This window comes from Gracilinanus agilis, chromosome 3 (genome assembly GCF_016433145.1).
Source record: "Gracilinanus agilis isolate LMUSP501 chromosome 3, AgileGrace, whole genome shotgun sequence".
NCBI lineage: Eukaryota > Metazoa > Chordata > Mammalia > Didelphimorphia > Didelphidae > Gracilinanus > Gracilinanus agilis.
The window spans coordinates 135,805,574-135,826,045 of NC_058132.1; the positions used below are offsets into that span (position 1 = coordinate 135,805,574).

Sequence of the window (20,472 nt, forward strand, 5' to 3'; positions counted from 1 at the left end):
GCCCAGTGGATAGAGCACCAGACCTGGAATCATGAAGACTTCTCTTCCTGAGTTCAAATCTGATCTCAGACATTTGCTAGCTATCTGTCCCTGGACAAGTCATTTAACTGTTTGCCTCAGTTTCCTCATCTGTCAAACAAGCTGGCAAAGGAAATGGCAAATAACTAGTATCTTTGCCAAGAAAACCACAAATGGAGTCACCAAAAGTTGGATATGACTGAAGAACAACTGAAAATGGCAAAAGCCAACAGTGTGGTAATGGGGAATACATATATAATACTCAAAAGACAATAAACAGTCCAGTTAAGGACAAATCTTTGTTGTGTAAATAGAAGTTCAGAAACCAAGAGAAATCCAGTAGAAAATAATTTAGAGGTTTATTTCCAAGTTATCTTAAAAAATTACTTGCCTTTATTTTTGGCTCATCTCTTATTTTTCTAATAATAGCAATTACTGCTGTTTATATAGCAATTTATACACATTATCGCATTGGAGCCTCATAGTTACCCTTTTAGGTAGGTATTGTAACGATTATTACTACCCATTTTACAGATGAAGCAATAGAAGCCCAGAATGGTTAAGCATCTTACTTCTTGCAATAAATATCAGGGGCAGGATATGAACTTAAATCTTTAGGACTCCAAATCTATCTCTATCCACTGAGTCACACTACCACAACTCATTCCAAAACTATTCTTTACCCTTTCCCCCAATTTGAACTTTCAAACAACAGTTCTGTTTTGGAAGTATCAAGGTGTAACAGGAAGGATTCTGGATTTGGAGTGAAAGGACCTAAATTCACATATTGATTTTGCAACTTTATACAAATCATTAAATCTTTCTGAGCCTCCCTCAATTTCCTTATCTGTAAAACAGGGAGGCTGGACTTGGTAAGGTCTAAAGTTCCTTCTATCTCTAAATATATGATCCTAGGGGAGCTTATGAAAAGAATGCTTGCATTTCTTCTAATAAAATACTATGTAACCAGCTCTGAATTGTTCTCTGTAATGGAGATGATTAAGTATTATTAATATAGAAGAAATTAAAAGGAGTGGAATCCATAATCTAAAAGTTGGATGAAGATATAACCTCTTTGTGACTAACCAAGAAGGGAAAGGGGGTTTCCATTGCATGGTAAGGAAGCTAAAGTAAGGAACTGAGACTCACTACCTATGGCCCCTACCAGCATGTAGCCTGTGCATATAACAGAGGGCTCACATATCAATGTTACTGTCAATCAAGGAATTTTTCCTTAGAAGTAAGGACAGTAAAGTGCATTCAATTCAGTTCTGTGAACTCTTGATTAAATGCAATTTGCAAATTATCCAGGCTACTGGTTTCTCCTTCTTCTCCTTGATACTTACCTTTCCCCCTAGAGAGCAGGCAGAGAAAATTAAAGGAAAAGAAACCTACACCAGCCAGGCTCACTACTTAATAACAGCTTAAATGAAGTGGTAAGAGTTTAGTGGGAGAAGATATTGAAAAGCTCACTTAAAATGAGTTGTTTGTTTTTCAGATTTATAATAACAGTGAAAATTAATCATGCTTTCCCTTTCTCCTGTTCCCAAAGCTAATCAAAGTCTGAGTTGTAGCCAGAAATTTCTTCTTTCTCTTTAAAGTAATGGCAAGTATGGTATATAACATATTAGGACCTAGATAATCAAGATGCCAGCATGTCTGCCCCACACATGGGTCCAATAATATACAAAGGTTGAGAGATTGAACAAAGCTATATTTTTTACTCATTCAACATTTACTAACTATTTAACTATGAAACAACTTGATAAAATGTTAAGTATTAAATATGGCCATTGGTTCTTATTATTAGGCAATAAAACTGTCAACAAGATTGCTTGTTTTTCCATAAGGTATCCTCTTCCTGCCCCCCTACCAATCACCAAAGAAAAATCACCTACTAGAATATGTATATATTTCCTTTGCAAAATAACTCTTTGGTAATAAAGCCAAAAGAGGCAGTATGATGTTGAGTAACTCAAATTCAATACTATCTTGATGGATAACTGCAAGGAAAGGGTATTATTTTGTACTGTTTCAGCCAAATGGGAAAAATATCTTAACTGTTAATGGAGAGATAATATAACATATTGGATAGGGAGCCAATCTTGGAGTCTCTAAGCCTGGGGTTCAAGTCTAATCTCTGTGACTTTGGGCTTAACCTCTCAGTGTCTCAGGCAACTCTATAAGACTATAAAGTTGCAGAGGAGGTGCTGACCTATAATGGCAGACAAACCATCCTCACCAGAAGTTCCCTAGACCAGTGAAATCATAGGTCTGGCCCAACAAATGATGCATACAAGTGTATATGTTCCTCTTAGAATAACACATAAAAATAGGCGTTTTGTGACCCCATGCCAAATGTCTAACTTATAACTAACTGGGAAAAGTAATCACAGTAGAATGCAAGCTAAGAAACCAAAACAATCTCAAAGATTGTACATTATGACAAAATAAGATTTATACCAGGAATCAGGAATGGCTTAATATGAGGAAAATTGTTAATATAATCCATTAGATAAATAACAAAAGTAACATAAATCCTATGATTATATAGATAAAGAAAAAGCCTTTGACAAAATATAACCCTCATCCTATTAAAAAAAAATTGAATGTGGATTTTTCCTTAAAATGATAAAAAGCATCTACCTAAAACCATCAGCAAACATTATGTGTAATGGTGATAAGCTAGAAGCCCTTCCAATGAGATCAGAAGTGAAACAAGGATGCCCATTATCACCAATATTATTCAATACTGTATTAGAAATGCCAGGAAAAGCATTAGAAGAAGAAAAATTGAAGGACTCAGAATGGAAATGAGATAATAAAACTTGTCTTTTTTGCAGAGTATATGATGGCATACTTGGAAAATCTTAGAGATTCAATTAAAAAGCTAGTTGAAACAATTAGTAATTTTAGCAAGGCAGCAGAAGTTAAAATACATAAATATCAGCATTTCTATGTATCACCACATAAATTATCAGCATTTCTATGTATCACCAACAAAGTCCTGCAAGAAGAGATAGTAAGAACCACAGATATCATAAACTACCTAGATGTATACCTGCTGAGACAAACCCAGGAATTATGTGAACATAATATTAAATACCTTTTATATAAATAAATGAGATTTGAATAACTGGAAAAATATTAATTATTTATGAGTGGGCAGGGCAAATATAATAAAAATGAAAATTCTATCCAATTTCTTATTCAATGCCATCTCAATTAAATTACCAAAAATTTATTTTGATAAGCTAGAAATAATAAGAACATTAATTTGGAAGAATAAAAGATCAAGAATATCAAAGAAATTAATGAAAAATGTAAAGGAGGAAGGTCTAGTATTATTATATCTTAAACTATATTATAAGGTGATATTTATCAAAACTACTAGTACTAGTTAATAGAAAGGTAGATTAGTGGAACAGAACAGATATACAATAAACTACAATAAATGGTTTATTGTAACCTTGTATTTTGAAAAATATAAAATTCAAGCTTTGGGGATAAGAATTCACTATTTAGTAAAAAAAAAAATTGTTGGGAAAACTGGAAGGAATTCTGACAAAAAAAAAGGTATAGACCAGTGGTTCCCAAACTTTTTTGGCCTATCGCCCCCTTTCCAGAAAAAAATATTACTTAGCCCTCTGGAAATTAATTTTTTTAATTTTAATAATAATTAATAGGAAAGATAAATGCACCTGTAGCCATCATCGCTCCCGGGATCGCTGCAGCACCACTTTGGGGATCACTGGTATAGACCAATGTCCTACCATCACTTACCAAGATAAGATAAAAATAGATAAATGATTTAGACATAAAGAGAGATATCATAAGCAAATGTAAGAACATGGAAGGCAATGCCTATAAGATTTTTTGGTAAGAGAAGAAATTATGAATAAACAAGAGATAGAAAGCATAATAAGATATAAAATGATAACTTTGATTACATTAAAATAAAAGGGGTTTGTACAAATGAAACCAGTGTAGCCAAGATTAGAATAAAAGCAGAAAATCAAGGGGGAAATCTTATAGTTTCTCATAAAAAGGTCTCATGTCTCAAATATATAAAGAACTTTGCCAATTCTATATAAGAAAATGAATCATTCTCCAATTGGTAAATAGTCAAAGGATATGAACAGGTTTTGGTTGAAGAAATCAAAGTTATGTATAATCTAAGAAAAAGTGCTCTAATTTGTGTTTGACAGAGAATCACAAATTAAAATAACTCTGAGATATCATCTCACACCTATTAGATTGGCCAAAATAAAGGGGGAAATGACAAATTTTAGAGGGGATGTGGAAAAAATGGAGCCACTAATACACTATTGGTAGAAATGTGATTTAACCATTTGGCGGAGGAATCTGGAATTATGTCCAAAGGATCATAAAACTAAATAAACCCTTTGATCCAGCAAGACCACTATTAGATCTTTTTTTTCCAAGTTCATCAGGGAAAAAAGAAAAGAACTTATATGTTCTAAAATATTCACAGCAGCTCTCTTTGTGGTAGCAAAGAAGTGGAAATTGAAGAATGCCCATCAATTGGGGAATGGCTAAACAAGTTGTGGCATATGATTGTGAAGGAATATTACTGTGCTATAAGCAACAATGAGCAGGCTGATTAAAAAAATACTGAAAGACTTGCACAGAATAATGAAGAGTAAAAAGAGCAGAACCAAAAGAATGTTATATGCAGCAACAGCAATATTGTTTGAAGGATAATTGTGAATGTCTGTCTACAAAAAACTGATAAATATAGTATTTAGTATAGCATATGTAGTATTTTGACATAATATTTCATGTGCATGTATATACACATATGCATGTATGTATGTATAGATCATATATGTATATTATGTATATATGTGTGTGTATACATGTACATATATATTCCTTGACAATGGTACCTTTGTCTAGTTTATGTATATATTTATATCTATCTATATATTTATATCTCTATTATACACACACACACACAGACATATATGTGTATATATATGTATTCTTTGTCAATGGTACCTTTTCTCTAGTTTGGGGTGGGGAAGGAGAAAGAGAGACAGCTTAGAACTTAAAATGTATCCTCAAAACTTTTAAATTTAATTTTAAAAAAGAAAATGACTTAAAAAAAGAATCATATTTAATAATTAGCAGCTAACATCTATATAGTGGCTTCTATGTGTCAGACTTAATATATGCTAAGTGCTTTACAAATATGATCTCATTTGATCCTCACAACAACCCTGGATGTAAGGTGCTTTTATTGTTTCCATTTTACAACTGAGGAAACAGACAAAGGTTAAGTGACTTACCCAAAGGTCTCCCAGTTAGTAAATATTGGAAACCAAATTTGAACTCGAATCTTCCTGGCTCTAGCCTCAGCACCCTGTGCACTCTGGCACCATCTAGCTGCCTTGAGTAGGTTAAGCTTGCTCACTTGAACTTAAGGCCATATGTGATTTTTTTCACATACAGTTGTCATTTAAGTATCATATCATAGTCTTAACTATTCCTCCATACCAAAGAATAAACTGAACTGAAAGAATCATGGAAAATCATTGGTGTCCTCCCTCATCTGGGAATTTTGGTGGGCTTTTCTCCCTGTATTCAAGCACTGATTCCATTAGATTGTAAGCTCCTTGAAAGGAAGGACCATCTTTTGCCTGCATTTGCATCCCCAGGGCTTAGCACAGGTACCTGGCACACTGTAGGTGCTTAATAAATGTTTATTGATTAATTCCAGGGCAAGGCTGAGAGGAGATGTAGCAAAGGAGGTATTCTACACCCAAATCACAAATTAAATTATAATTTAATCACAATGTTCAATTAAAGTTAACAAAAAAAATTAAAAGAAATCAAAACAATAATGTCAAAATGAATTCAAATCCTATCTCAAACATGCAAAATTGTCTATGAAGAAAATGTTAAATATTCTGAACCACCTTATCCAATTCTCTTCTAAAAATAGTTTTCTACTTCTTTGTACTATGCTTTATTTATTTTTTAAACCCTTACCTTCTGTCTTAAAACCAATATTGTGTATTGGTTCTAAGGCAGAAGACTGGTAAGGGCTAGACAGTGGGGGTTGAGTGACTTGTCCAGGGTCACACAGCTAGGGAGTGTCTGAGGCCAGATTTGAACCTAGGACCTCCCATGTCTAGGTCTGACTCTCAGAACACTGAGCTTCAGCTGCCTCCCCTCCCCCCCAATAACATATGTGATATATTTTCATGAGCATTGCTTTATGTATTTTTTTCAAACCCTTACCTCCCCTCTTAGAATCAATATTTAGTATTGGTTCTACTGCAGAAGAGCAATAAGGGCTAGGCAATGGGAATCAAGTGACTTGTCCAGGGTCACACAGCTAGGAAGTCTCTGAGGTCATATTTGAACCCAGGACCTTTTGTCTCTAGGCCTGGCTTTCAATCCACTGAGCCACCCAGCTACCTCCTGTACACTAGGTTTTATGTCAAAATTCAAACCTACCATTCTCTTATTCTTAATCTATATACATTTCAGAACAGTCATACTAAAAGCATTAGTAATAAAGTAGAGAATTTTAAAGAATAAACATCCAGTGAACAAAATCTCTCATATATATATAGACATATATATGTCTATATATATAGACATTTTAATCAGCATCAAACATAGAAGAGAGAAGAGAGAACAAGTGCTTCAGCAAACCCACACATCCCCAACCACATGCAGAACAAACAAACATCCACTCCGCACCATTTCTACCTACCTGGGTAAGCTCTGCAGCCTGTTTTAAGATGTTTTGCTCTAATTGCTTTGCTCTCTCTGCATGAAAAGAATTACTTTGACTCTGGATGACAAATACAACTTCTTTTAAATCTGTGAATCAGAACATAGGAGTATTAGGTGGTTTGTTTGTTTGCTTTTTCCATAGCTGAGATAAATGTGACAAGAAACCAAGATTAGGCACCTGGCAGGAGATCAATAACTACTGGTATGAAGCTAAAAGCTAGCATTTATCTAGCACTTTAAGGTTTGCAAAGCACTTTACAAATGTTATCTCATTTACTCTCCACCACAACCCTAGGAGGTAGGTGCTATGACTAACCTCAATTTACAAAGAGGAAACTCAGATTGAGAAATCTTACTTGCTCAAGGTCATAGAGTTCATAAGTATCTGAGACATAATTTGCATGCAGGACTTTCTGCCTTCAAGTTCATTGTTCTATCTAGAAACTCTACCACCTTATAGAATCTGAATTGCTGTAAAATTGATACCCTTTATTCCAAACCTCCAAAGACTGACCTAAGGAGAGCTTAGCTTCAAGGACACAAGATTACTTGATTCTGGCCAAATCTTTGGAGGTAGAGCTGTTCACTCCCTTCTGAATGGGTCCTACTCTGTAAGGTTTTCTGAATGCTCACCTGCCTCACCTGCCTCACCTGCCTCACATGGCTGAGAATTCAACTTGAGATGGGTACCTTAGAATGGTGTCACATGATCCTCAAACAAGATGCTCCCGGAATCTTTGGGATAACCTAAGGGATGCTACTACTAAATAATAGTAGTTCTGATTTTTTTTTGTTGCTCCTATCTCCCTAAGAATTCAAAGCTTTTCACAAAAATCTCTCTAATCCAGGAGATCTCCCAGAAGTCGGGTAGTCAGGATTAAGTGTTATCTCCATGAAAACAACAATAGAAAAATGGGTCAGTAATGGTGCTTAAGGAGGAAATGCTGCATTAAGCACATCTAAAATAACCCTGATGGTATTTGCCAGCCAACTGAAATGCCTAGATGAGTCTACTTGCCTGGGAGGAGAAAAGTCCTTTGTTCTAGAGAGCAAGAATTCAAAAACTAGGTCCCTACTGACTGAGGTGGCTGCTCTGGCTGGCAGATCAGAGAAATATAATTAGGTCTTGTCAACCTTTCATCTGATAATGTAGAAATCCAGTACCCATAAACCAAAATGCCACAATGAAGCACTTACTCTCTCCCAGGCACCAGGCTAGGCGATACACAAATATAGAAAAATGCCAGCTCTCAAGGAGTTTCCACTCTACAGTGGTAAGATGCTACTCCAAGGGCACTTTGTGAACACCCTTTCCAGACCTAGCTACCTCCCTTTCAATTGTCTAGATCTTGGACCACATTCCTTTACAGAAAAGGGGATAATTTCTGCCCTTCTCCCTCTTAAATATGTTTTCCTGTTCTCTAGTGGAGCCATTGGAAAGGGAGGTGAATACTGCAATAATTAAAATTATGAGGCTGATAGTAGCTTAATAACTTTATTAAATCAAAGTAATAGGAGTAGTAAAGAGAGGGGAAAGGTAGGAAAGAAGCAGAGAGATACTTAGCTTTCTAATCTATTGGCCACCATGACGGCCTGTGGCTAAACTCCTACAAGAGTTCCTTCTGCTCTCCACGCTCTAGCCAGAAGCCCCCAACGACCACCTGGTCTCCACTTAAAAGCCCTTTTCTCCACCCACGAGCTCTCAGATGTCACATCTCAGGAACCAACCACAGTTTCTTAATTTGCCTGGGCACCCAGTGGGGCAGTGCCTGTGAAATCAGTTTCTGTCTCATTGGTTCCTTGGTTCTTTAACTTCCCTTCTCTGAGGGTTTATCTATACCTGAATTTACTCCAGGTCACTGAGAGATGACGTTAAAAAAAAGGAGACACGATTAGTCAGGCTAATTTTAATTAAGTGGACTCCAGGACCAGCACATGATACCTGCCCTCCCCTACTCAGGCTGAACAAGTACAATAATCCTTCTTGGGATACAATTTAACTGAATTGTCTTTTATTGTTCTACAGTTTATGGAGCTCCACCAGCCAACTGTTCAATTAGCTGTTGTGCATATAAAATTCTAATCTAAATTCTAAACATTGCCCCCAAATGGTCTCAGATGAAAACTTAGTAAAAATTTAATATGGGAAAATTCCATGTTGATAGCTATATGTAAATACATACAGGTTCTTTATTTTATTCGGCACACATTTTATTGTCTGTCATGACGCAAGGCTTACAAAGGTATATAAAGACAGAAAATGACCTATTCCTCTTAAATCTGCAATATAGATTTAAAATGTTTATATATGATGTATATGAAGATGTCAAGATATTTAACTATAGAAATCTATATGGGTACTGTCTGTCTCTTTAAATTTTTTTTTTTTATGTTAGAACAGAAATGTTACCTCAAATCCATTGTTTCCAAGTATGTCAGCTTCCCGTTGGCCAAGCCAGACCATCTTAGCAAACAGACTTACCACCCTTTGTGATGAGATGTGCTCTTGGGATTCAATTTTCTCCTCTCCAAAATGGCCATGCTCCTATTTGCCCTATGCCCCATAATGGTTGTCTTCATCAAAGAAAATAAGTCTGAAATAGCAAACTGCTTTTCCAGTACATGTGAGCTACTGACTCTCTGCCTGATGCCACCATTTATTCAAAGGTCAACAGTGAGAGGCATCATAATATTGTAGGCTCTTGGACATGGGTTCTGGAAGGATTGGGTTTAAATTCTACCTCAGATTCTTCCTAGCTGTGTAACTCATGGAAAATCACTTAACTTTTCTCAACCTCAGTTTTCTCTTTTATAAAATGAGGATATCAGCCTCATTTAAGATAATCTAGATTTTTTTTTAATTTTTATTTGTTAAGTCCTTACATTCCATCTTTGAATCAACATTAAGTATTGATTCCAAGGCAGAAGAGTGGAAAAGGCTAGACAACTGGGGTTAAGTGATTTGCCCAGAGTCCCTGAGCTAGGAAGTGTCTGAGGCTAGATCTGAACCCAGGATCTCTTGTTTCTAGGCCTGGCTCTCTCTCCATTGAGCCACTTAGCTTTCTGACAATCCATGTCCCTATGAATGCTGCTCTTTCTGTTTTCCCAAGATTTTGTGTTTCCTTTCTAAGTACATGGCAAGGCAACTTTAACATTGTAGAGAAGTCAGAAATATTTTTGGCAACTATCTTAATACACAATTTGAGGGAATGTGGTTATAGCCCCAGTAAAATTCATTATGGAAAAGGGCTTATAGGGCATTTGAGTCTCCCTATCCTTAAAAAAACTAAGTTAGCATGGAATGATTGTTTAATAATTAAGATATTGAAACTCAATTCCTCTTCAGGTTGCACTCATGATTGCCAGACTTTCTCTACCCTTACCCCAGAGGCTTAGAAATACCACCTACTCGCTGTGTGACCCTGAGCAAGTCACTTCATCCTGTTTGTCTCAGATCAGCAGAATCAGAAAAATATTATCCACAGTAACAGCAATACTGTAGGATGATCAACTGTGATTAATTTAGCTATTCTCAGAAATGTAAACATCCGAGATAATTCCAAAGGGCTTATAACAAAAATATGAACTACCTTCAGAGAAAGAACTGATGAAGTCAGAATGCAGATTGAAAAACTTTTTATTTTTACTTTACTTTGTTTTATTTTTATTTTTTATTTTGGTTTTTTAGTCTGCTTTTTCTTTTGCAACATGGCTAATATAGAAATGTTTTGCATAATTGCACATGTATTTATTGTTGTTGTTTGTTCATTTCAGTCACATTGTGACCCCATTTAGGGTTTTCTTGGCAGACATGGGAGTGGTTTGCTATTTCCTTCATCAGATCATTTTACAAATAAAGAACTAAGGCAAATAGGGTGAAGTGACTTGCCTAGGGTCGCACAGCTAGTAGGTGTCTGAAGCTAGCCTTCCTGACTCCAGGCCCAGCTCTCTATGCCCTGCCCCACCTAGTTGCACAGGTATAATCTACGCCAAACTATTCGTCTTCAGGGTGGGGAGTGGGGTGGGATTTGGAACTCAAAAAAATTTTTAAATAAATGTTACAAATTTTTGTTTACATGTAATTGAGAAAAATAAAATTAAATGTTTTTTTTTAAAGGAATGTAAGCTCCTTGAAGGCAAAGACTTTCTGTTTGTATTTGTATTCCCAATATTGAGCACAGTGCTGGGTACATAGTAAATATTTAATACATGCTTTTTTGACTTGACACTATTCTAGGAAAAGTAATCATTGCTTCTGGATAATTATTGGAGAAGGAAAGGGCTCTGATGCTATACCATTCCTTAATTTTATCCCATTACTTCTGATAGCAGCCCTTGGGTTTCACATAAATAAGGGCTCTCATTATTTATACTAGTCATTTATCTTCCAATTACTTAAGTCCCTACTCAGTAGCTGCCCAAGGAACAGAGTTAAATAAAATAATTCTATTATTTATTTCATCATTTTGACTGTACTCATAGGATTATAGATCTAAAGCTGAAAGTGACCTTAGCAGAGAGGTAATAGAGGTTATACAATGACTTACCCTAAGTCACAGAGGGAGAATTTGAACCCAGATTCCCCCAGTCCAGGACTAGTGTTATTTATATCATATCATGCTGCCTATCTAGACTTACTCCATTGTATTTATTTTATTTTAGTTTTAATAACCCTAACTTTCTGCCCTAGAACCAATACTATGTAAAGGCAGTAAAGGCTAGGTAATTGGGGTTAAGTAACTTGCCCAGCACAGTTAGGAAGTATCTGAGGCCAGATTTGGACCCAGGACCTCTCATCTCTAGACCTGGCTCTTGAACCACTGATCTACCCATCTGTTCCCCACTGTATTTATTTTAAAAGCTGTAACAACTTAAAACACATTGCCATGGTTTTTTTTGACAGGAAAAGATAGAAAATGGAAAGACTAAGAGAATGCCAAGCAGCAAATGTTTTTTTTTTTACATGTTGAGACAATTTTTAGTAATCATTTTCTAACATTGTGATCCATGTTCTCTTTCTCCCTCCCACCCCTCTCCCCTCCTCATGAAGGCAGGTAATATGATATAGGTTGGACATGTGTTACCACACAACACATATTTTCATATTCTATAAGTTATAAAAGCAGATACATACAGCTTACTCTAGGGAAAAATTCATGGAGAAAATACCAATGCTGTTTCTAATGAGTTTTTGATGAGGAAAGCTATGACATTCTAGAGAGGGGAAGGAGAAAATGAAAAGCAAGTAAAAAGAACTGAACACATAGCTATAGCCTAAAATAAAGAAGATATTCAGGCAAGAAAAGGAAATAGAGAAAAGAAGGAGATGAAGAAAAAGACAAAGAGTCTGGAGGGAAAGGATCAAAACCCATTCAACATCTCAGTTGTAAAAACTGATATAGAACAAGGATTTTGAAACCACCTAATTGGCATAAAGTCCTTTAATGAAAAGTAAGGGTCTATCCATTGGCATATGTTCATTGGAAACGATTATACTAGGAATAAGGAGAGATGAGAGTTGCAACCTGGTGCAACACTGTCTAGCTGGGTGATAACAACAGGGAAGGCATTTCACTTTGGCTTTTGAACTTGATTTTGTGACTCAACCTATCAGATGGCCTTCCTAGCTTTTTAGTTGCCTGTGAAATCAATGTGGCTCCATCATCTTCACCTTGACCATTTATAAAAATGAGGCTAGAGAGCTATCCCTATAATAATGTATCAAAAGATATTTACTTTATACATAAACAAGATCAAAAGGGAACTCATACTTTACTGAGAAATTATGAGATTAAAATATCTGGGCACACAAACATAAACATTAACTTTTCCATTTACTTACCTAAGTCATTTTTACTTGATGTTTCACTTTTTCCCAAATTCTGTGTGAAAAAAGGAAGAAAAAAATCTCATCAAACATGAAAACATGGTAGTATATGTAATAAATATGTATAATCAAACATCACAATGCTTGGAAAGGTACAAATACAGTTATTCTGCTCATAAAGTTGAATAGAAGAGGTTGGCATTGTTTACCTCTTCTCACTCACAGGAAAGGCCAGGCCCAAAAATGAGATGGAAAGTGGTCGTCTCATGAGAAAAAGCTTAGGAAGATGATAGAATTCAATAAAGATGAATTCTTTTAATTGTTATATATTATCATTTTGGGGGGCAACATAATTAAGGCAGTTGTCAAATAAAATGAAAATTTTAATCTTAGGGGAGGTTTCAGCCAAGCTCCCTTCCTTTACTCCCTGCTCAACTCATTCTCTGGACTTCTTTATGTCCTCAGGAGCTGTCTATACAAAACAACCTGGGTCCTCAATCTCCTAATGAGTGGTTCAGTGGCCAAGACTTCCATATCACGATGGGGTCCCAACCATGTTTACTTTACTCTTAGGTCAATGCTACTTCAATGAGATGGCTCATTCCAGATAAATGTAATTTTCTTTTTCAGCAAGATAAACTAGTAGATCAGGGGTACACTACAGATATAGAATAGATAAATGGATAGATAGGTAGATAAAAGGATAGACAGGAATAGACAGATATAATTATGTGAATATCAAAAAAGTATATTAAAAAGTTTTACATTCTTTATTTCTAGGCAAGAGAGTAAGAGATGGATTAGATGGTAAATGCATCAGGTGTACTTGAAACTAGTTGAAAAGCTAGACTCAAAGTCAATCATTAATATGTTGCTAGTGATTTGGAAAGAGTTCTGCAAGGCAGGGCAGTAGCCCAGAGTTCTTGGCTCTGATCTCCTCAATATCTTTATCTACAACCCAGATGATGTCATTGATAACATGTTTCTCAAATCTTAAAACGAAATGAAGTTGGGAAGAGTCAGAAGCAGGAAATAAAGATGTTGCAGAGAGAGGAAGATTTGGCCTTGATATAAGAAAAAGTTTTCTGAATATTAGAGCAGTAAAAAAATGGAATGGACTCTCTCAGCAAGTAGAGCTGAAGGTCTTCAACAGAAAGTGAATGACAGTTGAGACAGTAATTCAATAAGCACTTAATAAGTGACTTCTGAATACCAGCTACTATGCTAAGCACTAGAATACAAAGAAAGGCCAAAAAAAAGTACCTGCTCTCAAGGAGTTCACAGATGGTTGGGGAGACAACCGGCAAACCAGATATGAGCAAGATATAGATGGGATAAATTAGGGATAATCAACAGAAGGAAGGGACAAGCATGAGGAGGGAATAAAAAAGGCTTGACAGGGGAATTGAAAGAAGCCAGGGAAGTCAGGAGGAAGGGATGAGGAGGGAGAGCATTCCAGACAGGAGAGGCAGGCAGTAGAAATAACTTGGGAGTCCAGAGATAAAGCGACTTGTTTAGAGAACAGCAAGAAGGCTGGTATCACCAGATCGCAGAATAGTGAGAGGTGAGAAGAGGGCTGTTATAGAAAGGAAGCAGAAAAGCAAACATAGGATTTTATATTTGATTTTGGAAGTGACAAAGAATCATTAAGGGATCTTGTAGAAGGCATTCTTGTTCAGAGGTAACCTTGGAGGTTCCTTCTAACTTAGATTCTGAAAAATGACTTGCCCTCTGGATCTCAGTTCCCTCATTGGCAAAATGGTGTGATGAATGATATGATCTTTATCATCCCATAAGTCTTAAATTATATAATCCTAATATTTAATTTAGCTGTAAAATATGATCCATGAGTGAGTTAGAAGACCTCAAATGCCAGGCTAAGAAAGGCATATTTCAGAAGCAGCATTATATATATATATGCCTTTGGACAAACCACTTAACCCATCTGAGCCTTAGTTTTTTCATCTTTAAAATGGGGATAATAATACTACCTTACAGGTAATTTGGAGGTAATGTCCCTACTTCACAAAATTGTTATGAGGTTCAAATAAATAAAGCATTAAGGTCTTATATGAATGCAAGCAAATATTGTTGTTGTTTGTGAATAAAGTACAAAGGATCAATAACTAGAATTTCACTGTGCTTTTTTTTTCCCCCCAACCAGACTTGTGATTTGAATGGTATGAGGAATTGTCGATGAGAAAACTCCCTTTACCAAGGCAAACTGGCACTTTCTCTGCAACTTATATTCTTGGAAAGTTCACTGGGATATTGGGAGGTTAAATGACTTGCTCAAAGTCATGGTAGCAGCCAGTATGTAGCAAAAGCAGCACTTAAACCCAGACCTATTTGGGACAGCTATGTACACAGTGCTTTTACACAGTGCATTTTACACAGTACACAGTGCACCTTCTTCCTAATTTGCTTTTGCCACATCGTCTTCATCCTCATCATCATGGTAACAATAATAGTAACAGTTAATATTTATATAGCACTTTAAGATATGCAAAATGCTTTACATATGTTGACTCATCTATTCCTCACAACTTGTGCTCTGATTATACACATATTATAAAGAAAGAAAACTGATGTTAAGTGACTTGCCTAGGATCATTCAGCTGCTAAGCGTCTGAGGCAGGATGCAAACTCAGTTTTTCTTAACTCAAAATCTGAAGCTCTACCCATGTCCCAAGTTCTATTTAGCGTGCCATCTTCCATTTTACTTTTTCTAGCCTTATGTGATGGCTGGACCCCTAGTAAATAATCCACTAAGGGCCCTTCTGTATTCAATTTTCTTTACATACTTTGCCAAGATGACATTTCTGGATTTTCACTGATAAAATAGGGGGAAAGTGCAAATTCTACCACAGAGAAATTTATCTTCTATCACAAATGAGTGATCATTTAGGAAAGAAAAACAAAACCTAGTAATGAGGAATCGAACACCTATATTAAGCAATATTTTCTGAAACACTCTGTGAGTGCTAAAGGTTGGGGCTAGTACAAAACTGAAAAACATAATGCCTGGCCTTTCATACAAGGGGTGAGACAGGAGTACAAATAGCTATTTTTAAAATCAGACTACTGTGAGAGATACCACAAGAGAAATTTTAAAATAACTGCTATGGAGGTTCATTTGAGGTGCTTCACCTCTGTTTGGAGGGAAAGCTATGAGAAGAAAACATTTGAGTAGGAACTTGAAAGGATGGGCAGCATTTTGACAGATGGGGATACAGAGAAAGAATATTTTAAGCAGAAGAAAGAGAAGGAGCAAAGAATGAATGAGGAAATTGTTAAGGTGCTTAAGAAACACAGAATCATCCAATAACAGAGTGAGAAAAGACCATAGAGATTATTCAGTTCAATTCCTTCATTTTACAGATGAGGAAACTGTGGCCCAGAGAACAAGTGACTTGGCCACGGCAGATTATAGCAGAGCCAAGACTAGAACCAGGACTCCCGATCCTAGATTAGTGGTGTCCATTTCACTGAATCACACCTGACATATTTGAGGAATGCTCACTAGTACAGTAGGACTACAACATGGAGGCAGGAGATTACAGAGAAGAAATTGTGTTTTAGGCATAAGTTGGACTGGCCAACCTCTTAGTCTCTTACAATTTAAAGATTTTCTCACCAGATAGGAGAAGTAACCGGATTAGAGCTGCAAAGATAGGGTGATACCAAAGGAGGTCTTTGGTGCCATACTGAGTTTGGACATTTTTCTGTAGGCAAGAGAGAACTCATTAAGTTAGATAATAAAAGGGTTAAAGTAGTAATTTATGTTATCTAATCTTAACTGGTAACTCACTTTAACAAGACAATTCTTTTATTCCTTAATTGATTCTCCAAAGCGTCCTTTCTCAACTTTCTACAACTGACCTTCCCACAACCCTCTTGGCTACAGTCTCTCTTCTTTACTGAGAAAATTGACACCAATGACAATGACCTCACTCTTTCCCTTCATCTCAAAAGCCTTTGGCAGCTTCCAGTTTCTCCTCATTTTCCTCTAGTCTCCGATGAGATGACACCTTGTTTGCATAATTCCAAATTGCTTTCCATAATGGTTGGAATTCAGAGCTCTCACATATTAATATCTATGGGACAGATGGATAGGAGTGGTGATCAGGGAAAGAAGTGATGATGACCTGAACTAGGCTTGTGTGATGTAAGTAGTGAGGAGTTAGATGAGAGATATTGTGAAGGTAGAAATGACAAGAATAGGCAACTGGTATGTGGAGTGAGGAACAGGTTTTTTAAAATATATTGCAAGTGATATATGAATGTAAGGCTTTATCACTATCATAAAGCAGAGAAATGGTTGTGACTGTTTCCAGCCTGAATAGCTGGATCATTCTGTTAAATATCAGGAAAAAGGAGTATTTAATCCAAAGTTAAGTGGGCTTTGCATCAAATATAAATAAATACAAAAGAAAACTAATCAATTTTGTAAAAAATTAATTTTTAAAGTGCTAGAACTAAACATTTATAAAGGCTTAATTTATAGGCCCTCTCCTCTCCCTGTCCATATTTCAATGAATGGATGAATTAGATGAAATGAAATACAATCAAAGGGAACCCTAGTAGTTTTCATTCCTAGAGAGAAAATTAGACTAAATGAACAAATTGACAGAACATTAAAAATTCAGTTTGTGGCTTACCAAGGAAAAGGCTTAGTTCTTCCTAAGAAGAAACATATGACTTATTTTATCATCTCAGCTGCAAGTTATGCTTCTTACTCTGACTATTGATATCAATCACAAATGTAGGCACTGTCAGCTTTTGTAGGTCATCCAATTGTAGTTCAACTTCACATAAGATTTATTAATAATGTAACTATATTGCACATGCTTTCTTCTGATGGAAAAATCATAACTCCTTTAGACAGGCTTTGGGATAGGGGATGGGAGGGGTTCTGTTAAGAGATGATAGATACAGTCACTTGGCACATCAAAGACCACATGCCTTCCTATAAGACCTAGTTTGGAAACTCATCAAAAGACAATTATTTATCAGTCATCAAGCATTTTATCTGAATGCTTGTTAAGGAGAGAGGTATATAAACCCAACTCCTCTCCTTGGACATTAACAATAGAATAAAAGTGGGGATTGAACAAATGAATTTTGCAGAGTGAGGGCATCTAATGCTTCATGTAAAGAGCAATTTGTTTGCCACCACAAAAAACAAAAGAACCCATAAGATCTGATTTCTCTTTGATTCCCTCTTTGTTTGGTTTTGGTGAAGAACTTGGTTTTGGCAGGTATGCATCCTTTATAACCACAAGAACATCTAATCATCATTTACCACTGTTATGTCAAGTGAGCAACAGTGGGTTGTGGGTACAGGTTGAAGAACTAGGGGATCAGAAGAGGTGATGCAAGATCATAATTATACAGTAAAGGAAAAGTACAGCTCTTGGGCAGCTAGGAGTCGGGAATCAGGTGATTAACCTAAAGTAAAGTTTCATTTAATTACTAATGGTTAGATACAGTGGACCAGCAAAGAGCTATAAAACTGCATACCCTTTGATCCAGCAATACCACTAACAAGGTCTATAACCCAAAGAGGAACAACAAAAGGGGGAAAGTTCCTACTTGTACAAAAATATTTATAGCAGCCCTTTTGTGGTGACAAATAATTGGAAATTGAAGAAATGTCCCATGTGGAGATTAAAATTAATATACAGTAACTAAAGTATTATATTCTATAAAGTTTATTAATAAGAACTAAAGTAAGACAGCTATCTAACCCAGCCTGCTCACAAGAGCAAAAGAGAAAGAGAGAGGCAGAGCCTCAGAACTTATACTAACATGACCACACAAATGTGGACAAAGGGAAAAGCATTCTAGGTAATATAGAAAGGTATTTTAGGTAATGTAGTTTTAGGGGTTCAAGATATTTCTAACTATACACCCATTAATTGGGGAATGGCTGAATAAATTGTGGTATATAATAGTGATGGAATACTATTGTGCTGTAAGGAATGATGAACAGCATGATTTCACAAAAAATTGGAAATATCTACATGAACTGATGCAGAGTAGAATAAGCAGAACCAGAGAACATTATGCACAATAACAGCAAAACTGAGGGACAATAAACTGTGAAAGACTTAGCTACTCTCAGCAATACAATGATCCAGGAAAATTCTGAGGGACTTATGACAAAAAATGCTATCGACTCCAGAGAAAGAACTGTTGAAGATGGAATGCGGGTCAAAGCATACTATCTTCTACATTAATTTATTTATGTTTTATTTTGGGGTTTTGGTTTTATATGAGTATTTCTTAAAACAATGAACAATGTGGAAACATATTTGCATAATAATCCATGTATAACCCAGATCAAATTGCTTACCATCTCTGGGAAAAGGGAGACAATTTGGATCTTATAACTTCAGAAAACTTATATGGAAAATTGTTATTACCTATAACTGGTAAAATAAAGTATCTTTACACAAACAAGAAGAAAAAAATAGGGGGCTAGGAAGTCACACAAAGTTTGAAGAATTTGGTGGGTGCTAAAAGGTTAATATGAGCAATAGAATGGGAATCCATGGAGGCAATAGGAGCATCAGTTCACCTCAGCAAGGTGGTATGGACTGCAAGTGTTTCACACAGCATTCTTTTTTCTACCAAGAAGAAAAGCTTTTTTATTACCACTGCTTCTTCTTAAAGGTCCACTGTTAGTGAACACTCCTTTTAGAATGAACTAAATTTTATGGTTGAAAGATGCTATGAAAAGATAGGAAAACATTACAAATTAGAAGTGGAAGGAGATATAATGTCCTGATTTTATACTAAAGATCAGCTGAAACTCATCAGTGAACATATGTGGAGCTAATTTCCAAATTCATTAAAGGAAATGTTAATTCCCTGATATTGAAACATAAGTAGCATTTTTTAATCCATAACAAATAAGCCTCATTATTACTAAAGTAATTTGAAGACTGCTTTTAATTATAGCAGTGCAGAATTTCTTAGGAAATTCATACTCTCTTCAGTTTGAAAGGGATACAACCCTGGGGTTACTAAGAAACATTCCATTAAAAATCCTATTACATGGCCAAGAATCATCCAGGTGTTGTAGTGTATGCCTTATAATCACTGCTGCTGGGAAAGGCTGAGGTTTGACTTTGAAAATTCTGAGCTATGTAGAGTTAATACTGAAAGGATACCAGCACTGAAATCAGCAGCAATATGGTAAGCCCTAGAAAGCAACAAGGTGGCATCATGGATAGAGTGCCAGACCTTTAGTCAAAAAGATTCATTGTCTAGAGTTCAACTATGGCCTCAGTCATTCACTAGCTTTGTGCCCCCTAGGCAAGCCTCTTAACCCTGTTTGCCTCAGTTCCTCATCTGTATAATGAGCTGGAGGAGGAAATGGAAAATGACACTAGTATCTTTGCTATGAAAACCCAAATGGGGTCACCAAGACTCAAATATGATAGAACAACAACAAAAAATAGAGGGCAGAGAGTCTCTGGGTTGCTTAAGGAAGGGCAGGCAGCCCAAATAGAAAAGACTGAGATGGTTAAAGCTTCCTTGCAGATAAGTAAGATTGGGCCGATAGGTGGCTACTGTGCTTCCATTCTTGGAGAGATAAGAATGTTTCAAAAAATAAAATCAGTTGTACTTGAATTAATGACAAAGCAAACCATATTTTAAAACACCATTTCTTTTCCTTTAGACAGTAAATTGACATATCACAATGCCATCATGTGAAAATTAATAGCTAACTCATAAATCTTGGCACTATGAGATTTTTAAAGTATGGTGACCAAGAGGGCAAATAAATCAATAAAATCAATGCAAATTAATCAATAAAAGAATATACTCATTTCTTCTTGGTTTTT

General features: G+C 36.0%; 1 protein-coding gene across 1 annotated transcript in view; it reads right to left on the bottom strand.

Moving 5' to 3' along the window:
* Positions 1 to 20,472, bottom strand: part of B3GLCT (beta 3-glucosyltransferase) — a 125,560-nt gene that overhangs the window by 77,559 nt on the left and 27,529 nt on the right. Inside the window, exons 3-4 of the mRNA XM_044668277.1 lie at positions 12,632 to 12,671; positions 6,767 to 6,876 (exon numbers count right to left, since the gene is read on the bottom strand). Coding sequence (XP_044524212.1) covers positions 6,767 to 6,876; positions 12,632 to 12,671 — 150 coding nt within the window. The remainder of the gene's footprint in view (positions 1 to 6,766; positions 6,877 to 12,631; positions 12,672 to 20,472) is intronic.